This window comes from Lepisma saccharinum, chromosome 27 (assembly GCF_977018435.1).
Source record: "Lepisma saccharinum chromosome 27, izLepSacc3.1, whole genome shotgun sequence".
In the NCBI taxonomy this organism is placed as follows: Eukaryota; Metazoa; Arthropoda; class Insecta; order Zygentoma; family Lepismatidae; genus Lepisma; species Lepisma saccharinum.
Window position 1 is genome coordinate 18,071,171 of NC_139255.1, and position 19,360 is coordinate 18,090,530.

Below are 19,360 nucleotides of genomic sequence, written 5' to 3' on the forward strand. Positions count from 1 at the left end.
CATCTGGGCGACTTCATGGCAAGGCATGGCATAAATCTGATTTTTTCTAAAATGAGTGTCAAGCTGCAATTGGCGCAAGTAGGAGGAATAGCCTGATCCCTTTTTGGCAATCGTCGAAGCGATGATTTTCCGAGCACTTGACGCGGCGCGGTCGAGTAAAGCAATGCATCTGTTCGTGGCCGATGCGTTGACAGGCATGGCATTGGAGAATCTGCTGTGCACGGTATTTATCCACCCTAATGCTGAATGGTCCTAACATCGAGAGATTGTAGATGTGGCAGTTGCCCTGACTTTTCTGCATATTGACCAAAACCAAGGGGAGAGGTCGATAAGTTGGAAGGGAGTTATCTTGCTCCATGTTGTCTGCTGGTTTTTGGCTTCGGTATCTTGTGGTCAAGCGGCCGACGGAATACACCGGAAAGTGTTGTTTTGTCAGTAAGTCGTGTATGTAGTCAATTGCAAGGTCGTCTGGCAAATGTCGAAGTATCACTTTCAGTTTTTCCCCGGCCGAAGAGCCATAAGCATGGTCAATCTTATGGTGAGTGAGGTAGTCCAGGATAGCGGTAAAGCCTCCCTGGTCGAGCGTGTGAATGCGGCAACAGCCTCGGCTGTACGTAAAGCTGAAAGGATTGCCTGGATACGGTTAGCGATTGCAGCACCGGTCTCATCGAAGATAGTAATGCAAGGTGGATTACGGGTCAATGTTGTCCTTGTTTCGGTGCTCTGGATGGCCGGTGTTGAATGGAGTTGAGGTTGTCACTTTTTTGGAGACGCGTCGTGGTTGCTGACATTGTTGATTAGTGTTGTTGAGGCAGCGGCACCTGCTCGTCACGCTGCATCGTCCAACATCTTGTCCAGTCACTCGGCTGTCCGCAGGCTCCATGGAGCTCTGCTTTATCCCTGAGTTTCTTGCTGCTCGTGTCGGCCTCAGTCGTGGGAGTCCTCTTTGACCGAGGTACTCCGTCAGTAGATGATATGCCATTTTCTTCCTTCTTTGCATCAAGATGTCGTATACGGTCCATGGAATCCTTCTCTCTCCTTTCTTCCCCCCGGGCGACTTCGGATAATAAATATTTTCTCGAGCAAGGCCTCATCTCCAGGAAGCTATCAACTCGCGGCAAGCCCCGGCACCTAGCAACCTGTAGAGTGAGATGAGTCAAGGCAAAATGGATAATAAACCTTTTCCTACTCCCACAAAAATAGGCAATAATTAGGCTGGAGAGTTCAATGAACTAACCGATCTCTAATTACGCACAGGTACTGATCAGCCCCCTGGGCGACTTGGATGGATAATAAACCTTTTCGAGAAAGGCCTCATCTCCAGGAAGCCTAACTCGCGGCAAGCCACGGCACCTAGCGACCTGTTGAGTGAGATGAGTCAAGGCAAAATGGATAAAAAACCTTTTCCTGCTTCCACAAAAATAGGCAATAATTAGGCTGGAGAGTTCAATGAACTAACCGATCTCTAACTACGCACTGGTAATGATCAGGCTGGAAAGTTCATACGAATTAACCGAGCCCAATTTGAGATTTAACCGATCACTGATTGCACATAGCTCCTGATTATATAGTCATGAATCAGAAGAGTTGGTCATGGGAGATTCACTTTTATTCACTGCATTACATTTTTTTTTCATCCTTGTAGCTTAATGTTCACATATCTTTCGCAGGGTGTTAAAACACAATTTTTCATTATATTTATAATCAAACATACCATTATTTGTGTTACGAAAATTTAATATTTTTATACATTTTGCCAGTGAAAACTGCAGGTAACATCAACATCATAATGTATCCACATTTCACTTGATAACACTGTATTTCTGTTTTATTTCATTTAATCATTATTGTTTATGTCTAATGAGTATTTTTATTGTTATATTAAATGGGTGTGTCTATTGTTATATATATATATATATATTTTAAAATGTACCCACCCACGCTAAGTACCACATAATTACTTCAAGCTTGCGTCCAGCTTGCCATATCAAGCTTGCTATCGTTAGCTTTCCGCAAGCTTGTGTGCTATCTGGGAATATTCCTTGGAGATTTGTGATGCTAGTTTAGAAGTGAGGATTGGCCCGATTCTTGTATGCAGTGTATTATAGCGTTTCTGATTCTAAGATTTTAAAAAGTTTCAATCGCTAATAGTAGCAAATAATAAGATGCTCACCAACAAAGAAAACAGTCACAAGCTTCTGATTCACTCAGGCCTCAGGCGTAAAACACAGGAACTGAAAATGATGTGCATGGCTACTGTCTATGCTAAATATATCGTCGGTCCAATGACATAACGACGTTTTTTTTTTTTTTTTTTTTTTTTTTTTTGCGAAATTGAGTTATTAACATCGTTGTGATCATACCGGTGTCCTGCATCACCTGGCAAATCGGCGTAACTCAAATCCAATTAATAAGGAAGTTATGAATATTTTTTGATTTTGCGTATCTCAATTTGTTAAAAAAATTGGTATTGGTATCTTGACTTCCGTCCTTATGTCGGATAAAGTAAATCCTAAACTGTTTCGCAAGTTGGCGTATCTCTTTTCGCTTACAGCAGAAAAATGCAACAATCGGTGCCAATACACTCACAAAGAGGAAAATAAAGCGATGCAGAAATGTTAATTTCAGTGTTTACAAATCAGCGGTCACAATCTTAACAATAGCGAAACGGTCTAACAAAGGATAAGGAAAGAAAGAGGTAAAATTAATTGTTAGATACCTTTTGTTGATGTCGGAAATAGCACAATTTAACATTAGCGGCACGGTTTTTCGAAGAAGGATCAAAGCTGTATATTAAGCATTGTTTGTAAGCTCTGTTAGGCAATATGCAACGTTGTCGAAATACTCTCAAAGCTTTCAACTTGTCCCGATCATTTTGAGATCAGCAACCTTAGGAATAAGATAGACGTCTTAGTGCTCTGGGAAGATGGCTCAAGAAATATTGTTCCATCAAGAGAACCACACGTGATCGGAAAGAAGAAAAATAACATCAAAGTCGGGATATCTGTAAAATTTTACTGGCCTCCAGAAAGGAAGTGGTACAAAGAGACTGTCATAGAAACATTGAATGACGAAGATGTACCTCTGTCTTATCTGCTGATGAAGAAGGACGATGTATCATCCCCTACACAAGAACAGGACGAGAGTGACTTTGATGCCGAAAGTGAATTTTTTGAAGATGGCAGTGACCCGGATGATTCAGATTATTTGCCAAAAAAATCGCAACATTGTGAAGCAAGAGGATGCAAGGATGAAGTCTTCTCCTCGTGTTCCAGATGTCACATCCTGCTTTGCTGGGATCATTTCGTTCAAGATAATGACTGTACATTACACAAGAAACGGGGCGTTATTGACAATTCAAAATGTGTGGTAAACAAAGTGCAGGATAACAATTCTTTAATAGATATCTTCAATTGAAGATATCTATTTTTAGATATCTTCAATATTTTTAGAAACGTATTTTTCACTTAAAACAACATATGTTTTGAAGATATCAATTGAAACTGTTTTCGAGCTTTTGAAAAATTACAAAAATCAGTACCACTGTCGTGATGCATTTCAAATTAAAGCTCATTAAATGCAGAAGAGAATGACATCAATGTGAGCTCTCTAGGTAAAATAGTTTTTGATCTACAGCTATTTAAAGACTTCAAAATATCGTCAAATTTTGGGATATTTCCATTTTTGAAAGTCAATAACTCAAAAACAAAGAGGCGAAAACATCTGAAATTTGGCACTCTTCGTCAACTTCACTATACCAGTACCATTGTACTACTGAACCAAAAAGTATCAATTTCTGAGATGTCAAGATTCAGATCTTGGTTGATTTGACATGAAATTATCCCTAAATGACTAGAGTCTACAATATTAAAACATTAATAACAACTTGTGGGTAGCTTGTTGACATATAGCAGTTATCCCATAAATATACAACAGGATTCGAGATAGCACAGAAATCCAGGATTGCTCACCCCAACGGACACCAGGAATGGATATCCAAACCTGGATATCTAATAGACGTCCCATGCATATCCATAATATCCATGGACCATTGTGGAATATCCAATGAATATCCTTTGTAGATTTGTATGGTTTATAGCTTCCTATTTCTCTGTCTCTTTCTCTCTCTGTCTCTCTGCCCCCTTTCTTTCCTTTCAGAGGATTAATATGGATGACATTCTTTGGTTTCCAAAATAATTATTTATAGAAATTTTGCACATTTAATTTAATTTCATAGTCACTATGTATGTTAAGTTTTTATTTTTCAGGCACAAACATTCAAGTTTTCTTCATTTCTGTTAGTTACTGATGTTTACTACATGCAAGGCATAAACTTATTCAATTATTACAGGTGAAAGAGGAGTATCAGGCCTTCCAGGATTAGATGGAACCAGAGGAGAGCCAGGAAGGGAGGGTCCCATAGGGCCCCCTGGTGAGAAAGGAGCAATTGGTTTTCCTGGACCAGCTGGGCTGCAAGGAACTCCCGGTCTTGTGGGACTGCCTGTATGTATAATTTTGTACTAGTTTCTACCAGAGTGACTGCAAATAAAGGATAGGGCAGACGTGGATTGCAATCATGGCGTCTGTCGAGAAATGGAAGAAAAGGTTCTGTGCACACCAACACATGGCTACAATACCAACCTACAATTGAAATGAAAATTGTTAGGTTTGGGGTGTTTGCTTGATGCCTGAGGGTATGTGGGAGAGTGTCATGCTTTAGTTGTTTTTCTAGCATGGTATACATCTCCTGCTTCCCCCATTTAGAGCACTACCATCAACCAGTTTCATGCTGATTGGTGGTCATGTGCAACAGACATCTTGTTTGTGATAAACATCTGGAGTAACCTATATTATTTGTGGTATGCTACTTATCAAATAGTAAAGAAAGATATAAATGTTTACACTATCTATCTCACAAACCCATAGTGTGTGTTTGTGTGTGTGTGTGCCCTCCATCTTCTCATGGGTAAACATAAACAGGATTCCCTAACCTCACAATCTACAATATGATTACTTTATTGATGTATATGTTCTCTGGCTCCATGAGAAGGATACACTAACATAATTAATGAAGAATTTAACTTGTTTCACATGGAACGCATCCTCAAGAAGATATCAACCTCAAAGTTTGTGTCATCATGGCCTCCATGCACATACCCTACCAATCCTGTGTAATTCCTGCAACACCAATCGTATTTCATTCCAGCAACAGTTGTTACCTCTACCATACCATACTCACTGGCCATCTGAGGCAAATACCTCACTTCCACTCCTGGTGTTTGGAATCATACAGCAGGTGCCTACCTAAAACACTAATAAACATAAACTATCTCGCTGATCTAGTCACAAAACAAATCCAAAGAGAAGCAACAGTGTAAATTAACCACTTTTCCTCCTGATTAGCCAATTTCATTCATCTTGGAAAACTAAACCATGTACTACAGTCGCAATTACACATCATACAGTGGGATCCAGACACCAGGCTACTTTTCAGCACCAAACAGTACCAGTTGTATTAGACCCCAACAATCCAAGAGCTAATCCGGCACCATTAACAGCCCACACCTGCAGCACAAACAGATATGCTAGCTTCATCGCCTACTCTACCATCAATATTTTGACTGCAATGCTGCAACGTCTGTCTGATCTACCAGCATCCACCCGCACCATCCATCATAATGCAAACTTCGATGAATACTTCGAAGTAGCCATCACTCACATATTGCCTTCCAACACTATTTATTCCACATGACATCACTGAGAACAAACTTACAAAATCGAACTTGGCCTCGGTAGAAACTAATTTCTACCAGTCATCTTTCTCACCTTTCACATACATTTTGACATCAAGTTTGCCACAGATAAGGTATTTTAAGATAAAGGTATTTTGCATATTGATTTTTATTCTAATTTTTTATTTACTTTTGTTTCATATTGTGTCCCACCAGTGACCCCTCAATTATGTTTTATATTTGTCTTAAATAATTTATTTTTCATCATTTGACAATTCACAGATTTTAAAATAAATTTCTTATTAACTAATGAGGCAGTGTTTCATCTGTCCCATTCGTGAAACAGAATTGTTTACTTGTAGCTATAAATCTTGTAAAGTGGTAGTTATGTTTAATCAACATTGTTTAAGTTTCATATTTCTTTGCACAGAAACTGTAAGGAAAATTCTGCTTAACCATCAGTAGAATAGTTACTTTAACCCTAGACAGCTAAGGCTTCTTCAAATTGATGATTTGTATGTGTGTGTGTGTGTGTGTGTGTGTGTGTGATCTCATGTTGACAAAGTCACATATAAGGGCCTGGAGGGTGATCCAAAAGTCCCTTAACACCCTATAAAATGTAAAGGAATTAGACTGGGTAAATTGGTCATGATAGAAACAGGTTAGGCTCAGGAGGAACGTTCTGTGTTCCAAGAGGACGTCCGCCATATTGGTGGCCACCATATTGAGTTCCACTCAATTTTTTAAAATTAATGTCTACTCAATGTTTTTAATTATTGTTTATTGAATTGGTGTTTAAGTCCACTTTATGCACAGAAAGGCAAATCGGGACTGGACCTACAGTTTAAAGTAGGATCCGAACCACTATGTGCCTCCACTGGGTATTGAACCCGGGACCCCTTGATTACAAGGCGACGACGCTACCACTGCGCCATCGGGTAGGCCCATTTTTTTTAACGGGAAGGGGGTGATGTGCATAGAGATTGGGGGGGGGGGTGTTCAAAGCTTAGTAAAGCATAAATACTGATTTCTTTCTGTTTGCAGGGGAGGGGGGCAAAAGTTTTTTTTTCAAGTTGGGACCTAATGCCCTTGAGTTAACCTTTGAAAAATTGCCATTACAATAATTAGCTTTGACAACAAAATATATACTAGCAGGGTACATCGAACTTTATTAGCTGGACAGAAAAATTCACTGTACTACTGTCATCATGTAATTATACAACATAATATTTTACATGTTACTTTTGACTGAGAATTTGATTATTATACTCGGTTTATACTTATTCGTCCAATCCTTTATAAGAGTTTAATATTGTCACACATATTTACATAAAAAAAGGAAGGCCCAAGATAAAATTTTCATCCAATCAAGGTCGATTTTTGACACCCCAACTATTACCCTGTCACCCCCCTCCTCAACTTTCTACCCTGATCCCACTACTTTCCACCTCCGCCCAATAAAAAACATGACCTTGCTGTATATTTACTGTTTTAACGACGATAAATAATAGCCTTGGATTTCCAATGCCTTAATGTCAAGAAATGCGTATAATATTGTCGGTTGATATCAAAATAACAGTAGTAGTCTCTTAAATTGCTACATGATTTTTCATTATACATTGGTCATTGAGAAGTAACTTCAATTACTTTTTCTCTACACAAATCCAACTCTTTATAAAACAAATATCTACATTTATGTAATCAGAAATAAGGATTTGGCTCTACTAAATCGAGACACCCTGCTCTGGCGCTGTGGGGGAGCCGGTGCCCCAGATAATAGCTTAAGCCCCCACACACATACACGTATTGTTTTGAATGTTGGTTAAGCATTGGTATAAATATGTAACACTGCAGTATGAAGTAGCACACACACACACATGTTTACAGGTACATGTAAAAAAATAGTAATCCTGATTATACGTATAAAACAGTCTCATATTGAAAACATAATATTTTCAACTTCTGCTCAACTTTTCCGAAAGGAAACAAATGGGCTGGCTCATTCAAGAGTGCATGAAGTCCACAGTATTCGTACGCTCTTCCTCTATTCTCGCACATATTAATTCATAATATATATATACCATGCGTTTTCCTTAATTCATTGTTGGTTTGAAAAAGGAAATACTAAAATTGTAAACGCACAAGCACAAGAAAGACACTCAAAATGAGTGATAGTCCACATTATTGATTTTGCCCATTTTAGAACAGAATCCTGCATAATTTCCCACCTGTTGTGTGCAAAGTTTCTGTGTGCAAAAGTTATGTATTTTTTTGAAAGTTATACATTGGGTCCCTTATAGGCAGAGGAAGGGGAAGGGGCAAACAAGAACTGAAGCACCTCCCTCAGGCCCTCTGTTTTCGGCGCCCGTGGTGATGTGATATATACTATATATACAAGGTGACTGGTAATTAGATGTATTCCCTGAAAGGGGTTAAAGTAGAGACAATTTGCAATAAATTTGACCATATGATACCCCGTCCGAAAATTAGTAGTTTTCGAGATAATCGAATTTCAATTGTTTTTTTAAAAAATGACATTTTTCCACATAAACAGATGAATTGAGAAAAAACTGCTCATTGTATGGAACTTATTTCAGCGTTTTCTGATAGCTAACAAATAAGTGGTTCGTTGAAGAAAAGGTTTTTCCCAAATAACAATCACATGTAAGTACCGGGTGGGTCTAAACTTACAAGTGATGATAAAAAATTGCACTCTTAGTTTATTTGGCAACGTATTAATAACAAAAATGGTATGGCACGAAGCGTACAAATTACTTAAATTACTTCCTTGTGACATCTGCTATCCAACAAGGCACAAATGTTGCTGACATTTACATTTGTGTACAAGAAATAATACTTCATTCATCTTCATGTGAATGGAATCAATGAACGATACAATTAAAGAACATTATATGTCTTGCTCAAAGTGGGCACCTCTGTTACGAATGTGGGCACACAGGTTTTTACGGACATTTTGTCTCTTAACGCGTGATGTGATGGTGTCCTTGATGTGTTGACCAGCTGTTAAGATCATCTCCCTGAGCTCTTACGAGTTTACCGGTGTCTTGTCATGTGGCTCCAAATGTAAAAGTCGCAAGGCTTCAAATCGGGGGATCGAGCCGGCCAGTGAATCGAGCCACCTCGGCCAATCCATTTCTTTGGGTAATTTTCATCCAGCCACAGTCGCACGCCCAGGCAGAAGTATGGATGGGTGTAATCAACAATCATTTGATCGAGCCATTTTCCTGCCCCAAATCTTAAAAGGCATCACTTATGAACATTTCTTGAGTAACAGGATGACAATGTTGTAGGAGTATGTGCCTCTAGCTACAAGACGTGACATGATTTATCAGCATGATGACTGCCCAGCTTGATCTCCCTATCGATTTGAAGCCTTGCGACTTTTACATTTGGAGCCACATGACAAGACACCGGTAAACTCGTAAGAAGAGCTCAGGGAGATGATCTTAACAGCTGGTCAACACATCAAGGACACCATCACATCACGAGTTAAGAGACAAAATGTCCGTAAAAACCTGCGTGCCCGCATTCGTAACGGAGGTGCCCACTTTGAGCAAGACATATAATGTTCTTTAATTGTATCGTTCATTGATTCCATTCACATGAAGATGAATGAAGTATTATTTCTTGTACACAAATGTAAATGTCAGCAACATTTGTGCCTTGTTGGATAGCAGATGTCACAAGGAAGTAATTTAAGTAATTTGTACGCTTCGTGTCATACCATTTTTGTTATTAATACGTTGCCAAGTAAACTAAGAGTGCAATTTTTTATCATCACTTGTAAGTTTAGACCCACCCGGTACTTACATGTGATTGTTATTTGGGAAAAACCTTTTCTTCAACGAACCACTTATTTGTTAGCTATCAGAAAACGCTGAAATAAGTTCCATACAATGAGCAGTTTTTTCTCAATTCATCTGTTTATGTGGAAAAATGTCATTTTTTAAAAAAACAATTGAAATTCGATTATCTCGAAAACTACTAATTTTCGGACGGGGTATCATATGGTCAAATTTATTGCAAATTGTCTCTACTTTAACCCCTTTCAGGGAATACATCTAATTACCAGTCACCCTGTATAACTGTTTTCTCACATCTGAAAATGATACATGTGTTATAATCATGTCGTCAACTTTTTCCTGATTAAAGATAGGCTGAAGAAAGCTCTCGTTAAATTCTAGTCTGACTGCCATGCGTGAGACCTTAGGTGGGTCACCTAAGTTTAGGGGTTTTCAGGCTTTTCCCCCTGCATAAAGCAGCTCCAGGGTCCACCCAGTCTCAAAACAAATGGTACCTGGTGGGGGTAAAGGTGGGCAGAGCGTGTCACTGATAACATAACCTCCAAGATGTCCGACATCAGAAATTTGTGGGGCCCTACTCCCACATACAATAAATGTGCCCTCATGGCACGGTGCTATCTGCACAAGAAACTTTACCTTTACATATTGTATTCGTTTCTGCACTTCCCAGTAACTACGTTTATTTTTTACATACACGAACCCTCTACTATGTCAATGGCTGAGGGCCCCCTAAAGGCTTACTTGTCTCCGGGCCACCCCACACTGCGGGGTTTTGCAGGTTGTACATCCGGCACTGTCCCTAACCCTTTCTTACCACATGATGGACTTGGCACCCTCAGTACCTTAAATTGGGCTTGAACTGTAGGAGGGATACTGTCTGGGTTGAATTGCTGTCCAGTTGACGAATTAATTGATATTATTTTATCTGCATAGTCGTTCTGATGAAGCATTAGCTTTAACGTGAGAAAATTTGCTACATCTATTTTTTGTTTCAACAAGGAAAAATCAATTGTGTTTTGCAAAACAAAAAAACAAAAAATATGGATTTGCTGCTTTAGACAACTCACCTATCAAACTTCTGACTAATCTTTGATAATTATGAAAGGAAATGAGGATGACAAAATTTCTTTTAGCCATTGTTCCAAAGCAGTATGTGTAGAATACCAAACAAATTCTTGTTTTATATGTAACTATCAATGTTAAATCATGTCAATTTTTTTGTCTGTTACTAAAACTACAGGAATAAATTTTGTTATTAGCCAATTTTAATTGACAATAAATCTCTTCTTTCAAAAGAGTAAGGTCGTCAAAATGACTATGCATTAGCTTTACCATTCCTGATTTCCACGTTAGCTTTCTAGGGCTAATATGAAAAAGTGTAGTCTGTGTGTTCCACCATATATTGCAAAATATGTAAATACACCTCATATTGTTGAAAACCTACCCAAAATTTCCTTAAAAATTGACTTTCTGAAATTCTCATAAATGATTCAATACAATCACCAAGTTGAAATGAACTTCCATGCTCTTTTAGGGTCCCGCTGGATCACCAGGACTCCCTGGTGCCACTGGCCAAAAAGGCGATGCAGGGGAACCAGGGACTCCGGGATTGGCTGGAGCTGCTGCCGCGGCAGGCGACCCAGGCATTGCTGGCCCTCCTGGACCTCCAGGATCACAAGGAGAAGATGGCGAACGAGGAGAGAAAGGTCCCAAAGGCGACTCAGGGCCTCCGGGTCCGCCTGGACCTATTGGACTCCCTGGAAGGGAAGGAAAGCAAGGGATAGAGGGGGAGCGGGTGAGTGTTTTGTGTTTTATGAAAATAAATGCACGTACCTGCAAAATAACTCTCAAAGTAATAGATTAGGTTGTAAGCTTGAATTTACACTATTAAGATTTTTAAGTAGTGGATTTGATTAGGAAAATAGTTTTAGACAATATTACATGATACTTATATGAAAGAAATAATTTGAAATTAAGGGGAATGCATTGAAAAAAAATAATGGGTTGAATATTACTTTACACACAAAAAATATTTTATGTGGATTTAGATCAAATATTTGCAATAAGTTTTAACAGGGTGAAAAATTAATGTTGAACTTTGGCAATATATAGAAAACAGTGGCAAAGTCAGAAGGTGATGTCTCAACAGTTGCTCCTGAGCAGTCTTTGAAAGTAACAAGTTTGGATTAATTAACTGTACCTCAGTTATTTTTTTAAAAGTAGCCTTTAAACACTGCTTTCTACATTCTACATTCAAAAATAGTGATTTTTGTTACATTCTAACCCCCCTCGCCCCCCTTTGCAAATTGGTTTCTAAACTATTTGGATGCCTTTTGACGAAAAGAGATTATAATAAAGTGAATGAGGGAAGAAGTGCAACAACTATACCTTATTTGGAATTTAAGTTTGTGTCGCCCCTGTCAACACATGCTTTTTCAAGCAAAAGACTATTCAATCTGTATTATATTAATCTATGTTGGAATCTTTTCTTTAAAAATGTGTTATTGTTAATGTTACAATGGGTAATGAATTGTTTAATTAAAATCAGGAAAAAATGTTGAAACTATAGAAATATTAAACAACTATGTAATAACCATGGTAAATTGTAAACAACAATATGATATAAAAGAGCTAGACTTTTGTAAGTTTACGGGACATTCTCCTGGTTGCCGAAAGGTTGATGGTTCAGGGGACGTTGGGGAATATCTTGCTTCAATCTTCGGATTGGCTGGTGTACTTGTACTCCATTTTGGCAGATATTCTACAAACCCAACTCTGAATAAGGTGTTCTCCTGCATCATCAAAAGACCAGGGTTATAAACTTCTGTATAACTAATAGGTTTAGGCCTACAAGTTATACCGGGTGAATTGTCTGTTTGAAAAAGTGTTTGTATAACATCAGAAGTTTAAATAAATCTTCGAGTAAAGGATCTCAATGATCTTTTATTTCAAACCTACATAGGTGATAATTAAAAATAAATCCTACACCACAGACCTCGCAAGGGCTTGGTCCTACTAACCCTTAGAAGCCTTTGAGAAGTCCGATAAGAGGGTTGTAACTGACTAACATAAAGCCCTAAAGGCAGAAGGTGCGTGTCAAGTTTAAGAATCTCTTTATTTTGAAGTGCATATAATAAGACCATTTCCAGAGTCAGTTGCACCTAGTTGAATTGTGATATTAGGAGACAATAAAGGATAATATTATTTTTACATATAATATGTCTTCTAATTCAATAATTCAAGCCAATGTGATGTTAAAACCTACAGGATTTTCCCCCCAAATGCAGTGTTATGCAAAAATTACTCACGAGTGTGTCTTCATTTTAAGATAGGATTCAAACTGCTCATATTGACCCCTTCATTTATCGAGCCTAGGCCAAGAATATCCCAATTTCAGATAGTCATATTCTTAAATAAATACTATTCAAGAGGTCAGTGTAATGGAGTGATTATCGTAAAATCATGTAATAAAACCAACTATATTTTCATGGTTACAAGAACAAACACTATCATGTTAAACATTACATTGAAAGATGTAGCTTGTTGTATGTATTTGTTACTTTAGCATCAACTGTTAGGTGGTATACACAAATAGAAGATAACCGAAATAGATATTAGACTATTATGTAAGATAACATTTTGGGTGCCTTTTACAGGCAATGCCATACGTTGGACAACAGCTCTTATAATGAATTAGATATTAACAGGGGTATCCATCCCCCCAAGGCAAATGGCACATCCCTCCAAAAATCATGTCATGCATCATCCCCAAATCATATCATTTTCGCCCTCAAACCATATCGTAATCCCCACAAAGTATTTAATTTCGACAGCGTGTCTACCGAAAGTAACTTTGTTCTTAGCCTATACCTAGGTACTTGATCTGCACCTCCTCTCTAAACAGGAGTCACTCAAGATCGCCCCTAAAATCGTTCATCAAAATCCCTCCGCCTCAAATAATTTCCATGAATACGTAATAATTGATGTCTATTTGAATGAAATAACATGTTAAACTATCCATATTTTTTAAATTGTTCGATTTCAAAAAAAACTTAAAGGTATCGCATTGATTGGTTAAATGTAGTAAATTAAATTATGTAAATATGCATATACTTGTAGTGTTTGTGAGTGGGTTTATAAAACTAACAATTTGAGTATTCAACACAAAGTGTTACGCAACTTAAGATATAGATTGAAAATTCAACCTTGGCAAACCAAATAACATGCTGCAGATTTATGGCCGATTCAATTATTGTTTCACGAGACATTACAGAACACCACCTAGTGGCCGCGGTAGCTCAGTTGGTAATGCGTCTGACTACCATGCTAAAGGTCCAGGGCTCGATCCCCGGCCAGTTCAAATCCGGGAACTTTTCTAACGATGGAAGCGGCCCCAGTGCCCACCCAGCATCGAATAACATGGGTACCTGGGGGAAACCCTGGGGGGTAAAAGCGGTCAGGGGCGTGATGCTGATCACATCACCCCCACTCACGACCGGATCAAGAAAGTGTGGGGCGTTAGCCCCACACCCCCTATATGCCTTCATGGCATGGCCCAGGGGAGCATTTTACTATTTTTTACTTTTTAGCTAGAAATTCTTAAGCTCAGGACAATAATATAATATGGTTTCTCTTTCAAAGAACTCACCCTCCCCCCATTTTCTTGGGATAAATATAATTATTTTAGTAATCCTTAACAATAATTACGTGGATTTTATCTTCAGTGCAAATTTAACATGTTAAAGTAAAATTTTCCTGTGAGAGGAAGTTACAACGCAGTGGTAGCGTCTTCGCCTTGTACTCAAGGGGTCCTGGGTTCGATTCCCGGTGGAGACTCATAGGGGTTCGGATCCAACTTTAAACTGTAGGTCCAGTCCTGATTAGCGTTACTATGCGTACAGTTGACTTATAACACCAACTTATACCATAACTCATGGTAAGCGATTTTGGTTGCTTAATTGTAAGAATATTTCTATTCCAATTAAAACCCTTATTGCTTTATACCTTGACACCCACCTTCTGCCTTTAGGGCTTTATGTTAGTCGGTTACAACCCTCTTATCGGACTTCTCAAAGGCTTCTAAGGGTTAGTAGGACCAAGCCCTTGCGAGGTCTGTGGTGTAGAATTTATTTTTAATTATCACCTATGTAGGTTTGAAATGAAAGATCATTAGGATCTTTTACTCGAAGATTTAGTGAGTGAGTGAGTGTGAGTGAGTGAGTGAGTGAGTGTGTGTGTGTGTGAGTGTGTGTGTGTGTGTGTGTGTGAGTGAGTGTGTGTGTGTGTGTGTGTTTGTGTTTGTGTTTGTATTTGTTTGTTTGTTTGTTTTATATTGTGTAGTAGTTGTGGTGTGTGTGTTTATATTGTGTTATAGTTGTGATGTGTTTGTGTGTGTCTTGTGTAGTAGTTGTGATGTGTTTGTATGTGTCTTGTGTAGTAGTTATGCTGTCTAATGTGTTTGTGTTCGTCTTGTGTAGTAATTGTGCTGTCTAATATGTTTGTGTTTGTCTTGTGTAGTAGTTCCTCCATTCATATCGGGGGTTAGGCGTAGAGCTGACAACTCTGCACTGTAAAAAGACATGTCAAGAAACAGAAATATAAGGCCATGGATGTTCCCAAGGTAAAATATTCCGGAGGTAAAATAGTCCCCCGTTCGGATCTCCGGGTGGGGACTACTTTGGGAGGTCCCTGGACTAAGGATAAGATCTACGTTAGGAATAAGGATATTAAATTAGGCACCTGGAATGTTCTGAGCCTTTACCGGCCTGGGGCATTTCAGTGTACAGTTAATGAGATAGTGAAGTATAAATTAGATGTAGTAGCTGTCCAGGAAGTTAGGTGGCCAGGAGAAGGGAATTGTAAAACTAAAAATTATACTTTTTTCTATGGTGGTACTGAAAATCATAATTTTGGAACAGGCTTTTTCATAAATAATAGAATTATCTCGACTCTTAAAACAATAGAATTTATTAATGATAGGATATCATATGCAGTTTTACAGGGTAGGTGGTGTAAAATTATTTTAATAAACATACATGCACCAACGGAAGATAAAGATGATAATACTAAAGATGATTTTTATACAGAGTTAGAACAGGTCTTTGATAAATTTTCTCAGTATGATATGAAAATTCTGTTAGGTGACTGTAATGCACAGATTGGCAAAGAAGAGACATTTAAACCCACGATTGGTAAAGAAAGTCTTCATAAATTAAGTAATGATAATGGTATAAGATTGATTACTTTTGCAACCTCAAAGAATTTAATTGTGAAAAGTACCACTTTTAAACATAAAGATATCCATAAATATACCTGGTCTTCTCCAGATGGTAAAACTCATAATCAGATAGATCATATTCTCATTGATAAGAGAAGGCACACTAGTATAATTGACGTTCGTACACATAGAGGTGCTGACTGTGCCAGTGACCATTATTTAGTAATTGCTAAATTAAGAGAAAGACTCTCAGTGATAAATCATAAGCAACAAAATCTAAAAGTTATAAAATTTGATACAGGAAAGTTTGCTGATGAAAGAATTAAGAAAGATTACCAAATTAAACTGTCAAATAGATTTGATGTTTTGCAGGATTTAAATGATGATGAAAATATAAATGAAACAGACGTAAATAAGAATTGGGAGCACATACGTAATGCAATAGAATCAGCAGCTAAAGAAACTATAGGATACCATAAACCAAGAAAAAGTAAGCCATGGTTTGATAATGAATGTCATAATCTAATAGAAATAAGAAATCAGGCTAGACTTAGGTGGTTAAATAACTCGGATGATACAAATCTAAGCAATTATAATACAATAAAGCGAGAAGTTAACCGCACGTTTAGAAGTAAAAAAAGAGATTACTTGAAAAGCAAAATTAACGAAATTGAAACAAACAGTAAAAATAAAAATATCAGAGATTTATATAAAGGTGTAAATGAATTTAGAAAGGGGTGGCAACCTAAAGTAAATTTGATAAAAGATAAAGACGGTGATTTTCTAGCTGACCCAAGCGATATTCTAAATAGATGGAAGAACTACTTTAATGACCTTTTAAATGTCCATGTAGGAGATAAATCAGAAGTGAATGAAGTACACACAGCAGAACCTTTAGTTCCAGAACCTAACTTGACTGAAGTTAAAGATGCTATTAAAAGGCTAAAGAATAACAAAGCACCTGGCATTGATTTAATACCAGCTGAGTTAATTAAATATGGTGGAAATTCATTAATATGTCAAATTCATAAATTAATTTGTTTAATATGGAATAAAGAAGAAATCCCTCAACAGTGGAAAGAATCCATAATTGTTCCTGTGTTTAAAAAAGGTGATAAAATGAACTGCAATAATTACCGTGGAATTTCTCTACTCTCAACAACATACAAAATATTGTCTAACATTCTTTTAACAAGACTAACCCCATATACTAATGAAATTATAGGTGATTATCAATGTGGATTTAAACGTAACAGATCAACTACAGATCAAATTTTTCACATCAGACAGACACTTGAAAAAAAGTGGGAATATAATCTAAATGTCCATCAGCTATTCATTGATTTCAAAAAAGCATATGATTCGGTCAAAAGAGATAAATTATATAATATATTAGTAGAGTTTGGAATACCTAAGAAGCTTGTTAGTATGATAAAAATATGCACCAGTGAAACAGAAAGTAAAATTCGTGTGGGTAATAATATGTCTGACAAATTTATAATTCATGATGGGTTAAAACAAGGAGATGCATTATCTCCATTGCTCTTTAATTTTGCCTTAGAATATGCTGTTCGGAAGGTAAAAGAAACTAAAGAAGGACTAAAATTAAATGGAGTGACTCAGTTGTTAGCATATGCAGATGATGTAGACTTACTGGGGGATGATATAAATACGATTAAGAATAATGCTAAAATATTTTTCAAAACTGCTAAAGAGATAGGTTTGGAAGTTAACAAAGAGAAAACTAAATATATGCTTACAGGCCGAAACCAAATGTTAGGTAATAATCAAAATCTAATTATTGATAACAACTCGTTTGAACCAGTTTCCAAATTCAAATACTTAGGAGTAATATTAACAAATGAAAATTATATTAAAGAGGAAATAAAAAGTAGGCTTAATTCAGGAAATGCATGTTACTTCTCTCTTCATAAACTTTTGTCTTCTCGTTTAATATCTAAGAAACTAAAAGTTAAAATATACAAAACAGTAATTTTGCCTGTAGTATTATATGGATGTGAAACTTGGTCCCTTACATTAAAAGAGGAACATAAATTGAGAGTATTTGAAAATAAGATTCTTAGGAAAATATTTGGACCTAAAAGGGATGAGGAGACAGGTGAGTGGAGAAGGTTACATAATTTAGAACTACATAATTTGTATTCATGTCCAGATATTATTAGAATAATTAAATCAAGAAGACTTAGGTGGGCAGGCCATGTGGCACGAATGGGAGAGAAAAGAGGAGTTTACAGGATTCTTGTTGGGAAACCAGATGGTAAGAGACCTGTAGGAAGGCCAAGACGAAGATGGAGGGACAACGTTGAGATGGACCTAAAGGAAATCGGTAGGGATGGAAAAGAGTATATAGATCTTGCTCAAGATAGGGAAACATGGAAGGCCTGTGTTGCTGCAGCCATGAACCTTCGGGTTTAAGAAGGCTAGAGAGTTAGTTAGTTAGTTAGAGAGGAAGTTACAAATGCCGATTCGATATATGTTTGTTCCAAATGATGCACTGTGCTTTAAATTAAGCAGTAAACCAACACTAAAATTATATTCTCAACAAGTAATGTTATTAACGAAAATAGAAAATATCACTTACGTCTTGTAATGCAGCTATAGTATAAAACTTCACATTCAAGCACCAAACACACATTCTCGGAACCCATGAATGCGAGCGAAGCGATGAAGAAAATTTTTACATCAATTTCTTTGCAGGCTTTCAATAATATTAATTTAATGGGGTTTGAATACTTTCTCAGGATACAGAGATATTTAGTCTTTTCCAGCTTCTCTTTTGGCACGTTAGGGGTCGAAAACATGTGGATACCATATCGCTAAACACAATCTCCAAAATTTAATGCTCTCTCTGCACTACAGAAATCCCTTGAATATCTAAGATTTAATACATTATCAAGAGATTTATGTTTCCCCCTTTAAATTTAATACTCAAACCTACCACCAAAATTTACATGCCAATTTTACATGTACTGTTGATATTGAAAAGTGGGTATTGCCTCCTCCAAAAAATTAATTCTTAGTCTCCAAATCAGAATTTCTGCAACAGTGTAAAACAATATGCGACCTTAAAGTAAAAAGGTTCTATCTGCCAAGTTGTAATATTCTCAGGAGAGCTAGTTAAAGATTTGACTATGTGCACAGGGAAAACTAATTATTCCAACAAGTTGTGCCTCTGGCATTTGTATAGTGATCCCTCCCTCTCTAATATATACTGGAAAATTAATGAAAAAATATTTTCTAATGATCAGGTATTGCAACAACGAATTTGCAGTTAGAACCTTTAAACTTTTTGCAAAAAATGAAAGGTGAGAAATTAGTTATATTCTAGTTATTCTATATTCTGCACGAACTATGTACATGTTAAAGTAAATAAGATGTAAAAGGTGCTCCAGAGTACAAAATAATACAAATTGTTTCATTCAATACTATAAACCAATTACGTAAGAGTGTGAAGATTGGATTTTGAAATAATGTTTAATAGAAAGTATTGACATGTGAGTCAGTTGAAAAAGTAACCATGTTGTAAATAGTGTTGCAGTATATAATTCCAGTGGAAACACAAAACG

General features: G+C 37.1%; 1 protein-coding gene across 1 annotated transcript in view; it reads left to right on the top strand.

The window, feature by feature from the left end:
• Positions 1–19,360, top strand: part of LOC145980178 (uncharacterized) — a 310,650-nt gene that overhangs the window by 236,867 nt on the left and 54,423 nt on the right. Inside the window, exons 16-17 of the mRNA XM_083113212.1 lie at positions 4,352–4,503; positions 11,091–11,351. Of these exons, the coding sequence (XP_082969338.1) occupies positions 4,352–4,503; positions 11,091–11,351 (413 nt within the window). The remainder of the gene's footprint in view (positions 1–4,351; positions 4,504–11,090; positions 11,352–19,360) is intronic.